Source organism: Quercus robur, chromosome 6 (genome assembly GCF_932294415.1).
Source record: "Quercus robur chromosome 6, dhQueRobu3.1, whole genome shotgun sequence".
Classification (NCBI taxonomy): Eukaryota; Viridiplantae; Streptophyta; class Magnoliopsida; order Fagales; family Fagaceae; genus Quercus; species Quercus robur.
The window spans coordinates 44,600,055-44,605,747 of record NC_065539.1 but is presented as its reverse complement, the minus strand read 5'-3'; the positions used below and the strand labels follow the sequence as shown (position 1 = coordinate 44,605,747).

The window sequence follows — 5,693 nt, the reverse complement described above, 5'->3', positions numbered from 1 at the left end:
TTACAAACTATTGATGTGTTAAATTCTTATTAATTCTAATATGGATCCACCACTAACATCACATTTATGTTTACCTATAATTATTTAAAAATTACTAAAGCCACATCAACAGTTTATAAAATTGTTGTAAATGTAAACTATAAAGTACTAATGCATTCGTTTGTCATATAAACAATTAGTTACCTTTTTTCTAGGGAAGATACCCAATTTGTTGAAAAGCTTGACTAAAATTACGGCCAATTTTGTTATATTAACTTCTAAAAAATTTTATTTTTCTTCCATGTGAGACTTTAGTTCACGCATTCATACTCATTAGCTGTAGTCTCAATCCTAAAGCCCAAAATAACAAGAAAAACTTTAGACACATCCTAATCCACAATATGCTTAAGCATTAACTAATGATTGGTGAACCTAATCCACTCTTTCACCTAGGTACCCATGGTGATCTATGTATAAGTGTTGTAATATAATAATAAGCTTATGAGCTGCATGATTAGCACTTATATGAGTTTAGAAATTATTTAAAAAAAAAAAAAACTACCTTTACCCCCCCCCCCCCCAACAACAAAAGAGAGAGAGATTTTGAAGCACTTGTATTTTGGATCTTAAAAGCGGGTTTCGTAAAATACCATTTGGACATTTTTTTAATAATACTTTCTATGAAAAATTGAAAGAGTTATAAAAAAAAAAAAAAAAAAAAATCAATTACTTTTTTTTTCATAAAAATTTTCCTAAAATGGTTCATTAACAAATGTCTTTAGAGCATCTATCAATAAAATTCTTGTAAATTAACTAATCCTTTTCAAGTATGACATAAATTTGGTTTAGTCCTTTCTGAGGTTGTAATGTTTGCACTCCAACAGGAATTTAGCCATTATATAATACAAATCCCACTAAATTCTCAAATTCACACACTTTTGGTGGGGTTGGGAGAGTCCTGCACACATCATTTGCAAGTAGTACTTTAATTTCAAGTTGATTTCATTACATTTATGTATTTATAGTGTAATTTAACATTCACTTCTAGCTCTTCCAGCTAAAATATCACATGAATCAAAACCAAAAAAACACCTTTAATTATTAGTAAGCCCAAAAGCAGGATTGGCTAAAAATAAAACATGAAAGCCACAAGATTTGCTCATGATTGAGGGGACAGATACACAACACAAGATTTAGTTGTAGGCATCAGGATGTGCTAAGAGGTAGCTCTCAATAGCCTTGAAAAGTCCCGCAGCCTTTTCTTTGCCTGCCTTAACTTGCTCTTCCTTGATCTCATGCTCACCCTTTGTGTGGTACTTGCTGGTGCTCTTCAAGATGGATCCTCCATCAGGGCTTGCCACAATTTTGATCTCATATGAGATTTTCTCGAGTACTTCACTCAAAGCATCACCCTCAATCACGCTGTAGCAGTATGTGAAGTTTACGTGGTCAATCTCATCAATTCTGTGCTTCACATACTTGAATTGGCTGCCTGAAAAATTTAAAGAAAACACTTTGTTACTTCTGTACAATATCTACGTACGTTGCCATGAGAGCCAAAAAATAAATTAGTAATTGTATCTGATCCATTTTATTACTTTGGAGGTAAAGTTCTTATTTTTGAGAGCCAAAGATCATACTAATAATTATACCTTAATTATGTAATTGAGAAGGAGGAAAAATTAACACACTGGAGATTAGAATACTAAATATATGATACATTGGAGATTAGGATATAGAAACTAACCTTCTCCAAAGGTGATCTTCTTGATGGTTCCTGGACCTCCATTTCCTTCAACGATTTCAGCACTCTTAATGGCATGAGGTGCAACCTTTGGGACGAGGTTGTCACCATCAAGGACAAAAGCCTTGAATAGTTTAGCGGGTGCAATGATTGAGGTGGTCTCAGTTTCATAAGTGAAAACACCCATGATGACCTTAGAGATAAGAGAAGTATGAAAGTGATCAAATGAAGAATGAAAGGAGTAGATGAGTTTATTGAACTACTTTAGGTAGTTTGCAAGCTTGAGTATCTGAGGGTGGTATTTATAGACTGAGAATAAAGGGTTTCGTTTGTAATAATGTGACCTCGTTGATCAAAGAATGTAGATAACGTGCTTTTCTTTTTGAATGTTCCCACCGTCCAAAGAGAATCGAAATTTTCAAAGAATATATTTTTTCATTTAGTCAAACAAAGAACCTTTAAGAAATTAACTTACATTCAGATCTCAAAACCAAAACTTTCATTCAATAATGGCAACCACCGACTATCATAGCCTACCAAATTTCTCTTGAATTCGCTTTGGTTTTCAGTGCTGACTATTTGGGTAACACCTTCTGTAAGTGTTATGAAAACTGTCTGCCATATCTATCATAGTTTGAGGTAGAGAGTTATCCACTAAATTGAAAAGTTTTATACTCATTAGCTGTTAACTTAAATTGGACATTACAACTTAATATGAATTATGTTGTTGAATGCAAAATTTTGAAATTTATGACACATATTGCATATACTCCTATTGTGTAGAGTGGATGATTGTAATTAACCCTTACATTGAGGAACAAAAATCTAGAGTTAATCACAGAAAACTTGCCTTTCGTTTGGGAGGAGGTTAATGAATAATTTTAGAACATTCCTTTTATTCCCTTGTTTAAGAGTTTTGATCTTATTTGGGAGTTTAAGTGAAAAAGAATGAAATGAATATGAGGTAACATCCATTCCTCCATTTTCCCTCATCAAAACCTCAAATTTTCATTCCCTTCAAAATTAGGAATAATTTAAGCAAACGGATTTAGATTTAATGATGATAAGGAATAAATTACAGCATATACCTTGTCTAAAAGGCCCTATTTGTCCAGGAAAGTTGTCCAAGGATGTCTCAGCCATCTAGGCATCAAGAACTACTACCCTACAATCATGCGACCAAAGCGATACTTGGTCACCACACCCGAAGATCCGCAACCAAACCACATCTTCTAAATATAAAAATAATCCCCGAAGATCACACTACCAATTACTGCATGCCCTCACTACACCTCCTATAAGAGAAATGGGTGAAATCACACTGTCAATAGGGATGGCAAAAAGTACCCGACTCGCGGGTACCCGGCCCGACCTGACCCTAATGGGGTGGGTTTACCCGACTCATGAGACAATAGGGCTAGGTTTGGATTCTAATAATTCAACCCATAGTAGGTTTAGGTCGAGTTCAAGTATTGTACATACCCACCCCGAACCCAACCTACATATATGCAAGTTTACTTAAATACCCTTAATATATATATAAACATCGCACACTTCCAAACCCTAATACCCTATCTCATTCTCTCAATCTCAGTTATCTAAGCCACCACCCTCTCTCAATCTCAATCATTCTCACCGACCCACACCAGCTCACCACTACCCCCCTCAATCGCTCTTACTCTCACTCCTTCCTACGTCTTCATCTCGCCATCGACGCCAATTAACCCTCTATCACTGACTCACCGTAACTCATTCTCAATGATTTGGATTCATTCTCCACCATTTTTTTTTTTTTGGGTTCATTGTCATTCCTATTTCTCAATGATATGTTCTTCTCTCCTTTTTTTGTGATTTCTGTGTTTGTGTTTGATTTTGAAAGGGAAAATCATAAATCTAAAATTTTTGTATTTGTGATTATTGTATTTATGTTTGTGTTAGGATTTTTTTTATTTTTTTTTTTTGTGTGTTTGTGTTAGGATTTGTGTTTGTGTTTGTGATTTTGAAGGGGAAAATCATAAATCTGAAATTTTTGTGTTTTTGATTTCTATATTTGTGTTTGTGTTAGGGTTTGTGTTTGTGATTTTGGGCTAGGCATGACAATATGGGTTTGGGGGTTTTAAAAACCCATTTATTAAACGGGGCAGGTTCGAGTAATGGGATCGGCCCGCGGGGCAAGTTTGGGCATAAAGAAACCCACCCCAAACTTGACCCGTTGCCATTCCTAACTGCCAATTTCAAAGGTACATGTGAAATATTTCAACTCTTGCATGTTTAGAGTTGTAAAAGATCTCTTAGAAGTTCTAACTTAAGTATCGGAAGGTCATTGGCAGACACCACATTGGTACACTCCATGAGTAATTTTTCTTGCAGGTCTTCCAGAACTCACATTTGGACAATCAGCTTATTGATTTTTCTTGCATTAACATTAACCATCAATAAATTTAGATAAAAAGTACAATAGTAATAATGTTATAAAATAATTCTATTTCAATCCATTTATCCATTTATGTTACTTCCAAGTCCCAAACAAAGTTTCTTACCTTCACAAAAATAAGTCTATCAACTGAGAAAATTTAAGATTTCTTTATACTTGGTCAATTTAAGCCATTTTATGGGAATGGTTTCATTATCATATTGGCTAAAATTTTAATTGTCAAAAAATACTATTGTGAAAACAATAGGATAAGGATGGCCAATGCTGACCGATGCCAGCCATATATTGCTGAATGAAAGTCAAGCTTCAAGTCGTTCTTAGGAGGGCCTGACTTTGAAAAACCTCAATGCCGTGCATTCTAGATATTGCTTACTTTCTAAGGTATGTTGTTTACAATTTCCAACACAACATTCATCTTTTTGAAGAAATTTCTAAATTCATCCTAGTGGGTTCCAGTTAGCTCAACTAGTAAAATCTCTGATGGTTGTATAAGAGATTTGAGATTTAATTTCCGCCTACACCAAAATCTTATTGGTGTCTTAGTCTGATGATAAAGAGCTATTATCTGGAGTGGACATCATAAATTAAAACTCTCTCTCAAAAAAAAATCCTATTTTAAATTAATTATTAGCATTTAATTAACTTTTGAAAATTGATACACTACATTTTAAATAGATAAATTTAATGTTCAGATTAAATCTTACAAATTTAAAGTATATTTAGAGTCAAATCAATTAAAATTCTAAATGACACAACAGAATATTTATTGTTCAATAAAAAAATTTTAATAATAAAACGAATTCTCACCAATATCACACGTATAATCCAGCTCATTTATTTTAAGAGTATATTCTTAGCTCCAAAAAATAAAAATAAAAATAAATAGATTCATGAATAAAATTCATCTACACCCTCATATATGGATTCTCTTCCAAGTCTGATCATTCTTGCAAAAATTTTGCCATGATTACTGAGATGTCAATTTACTTTGACCATTCCTCTGTTTTGAGATGCTGCAACATGTAGCTTACTTTCGATGATCTTACCTTGTGGCTTGTGTCATCCATCTATCTTTCTATCTAAAGTAACACTAAATGAATGATTTGTAATTTGATCATGAATCTACAAATTATATTCCAGAAGGCAGAAAGCACTAATATGAAGTTCTAAAAAATCCAAATGCTACTTAGGTTCCCTCACCTTGTTTTATTATCTTGTTACTGTGAGCTCTCAAGAGCCATAAGTTTGTTCCCTTCACATGTCTTTAGAGACTTTTTGTTACATATCTCGGAAATAAAATGTGGTCAAGACGGCATTTGGAATCAAATGGGGTGTATTTTATTAGACCAATTTGCAAATGTGCTTTCTTTGACTAAATTATAAATGCTTTTCTTAGAAAATTATCACCCTTGTCATAATGAGGTCGTCCAAAAAATAAAAGATAAGAAATTAAGAGAATTCTTTGATCTTGAATTCATTTAGGCTAGAAATACCACCCTCTAGTACTCACTTCTTGCCAACTCAAAAACTCCCAAG

General features: G+C 33.5%; 1 protein-coding gene across 1 annotated transcript; it reads right to left on the bottom strand.

Moving 5' to 3' along the window:
• Positions 1–949: 949 nt before the first annotated feature.
• Positions 950–2,011, bottom strand: LOC126688961 (major allergen Pru ar 1-like). The gene is made up of 2 exons (XM_050383916.1): positions 1,727–2,011; positions 950–1,471 (listed from the first exon to the last, which is right to left on the bottom strand). The coding sequence occupies exons 1-2, from the start codon at positions 1,908–1,910 to the stop codon at positions 1,173–1,175; spliced, it is 483 nt and encodes a 160-aa protein (XP_050239873.1). The 5' UTR covers positions 1,911–2,011; the 3' UTR covers positions 950–1,172.
• Positions 2,012–5,693: the final 3,682 nt, after the last annotated feature.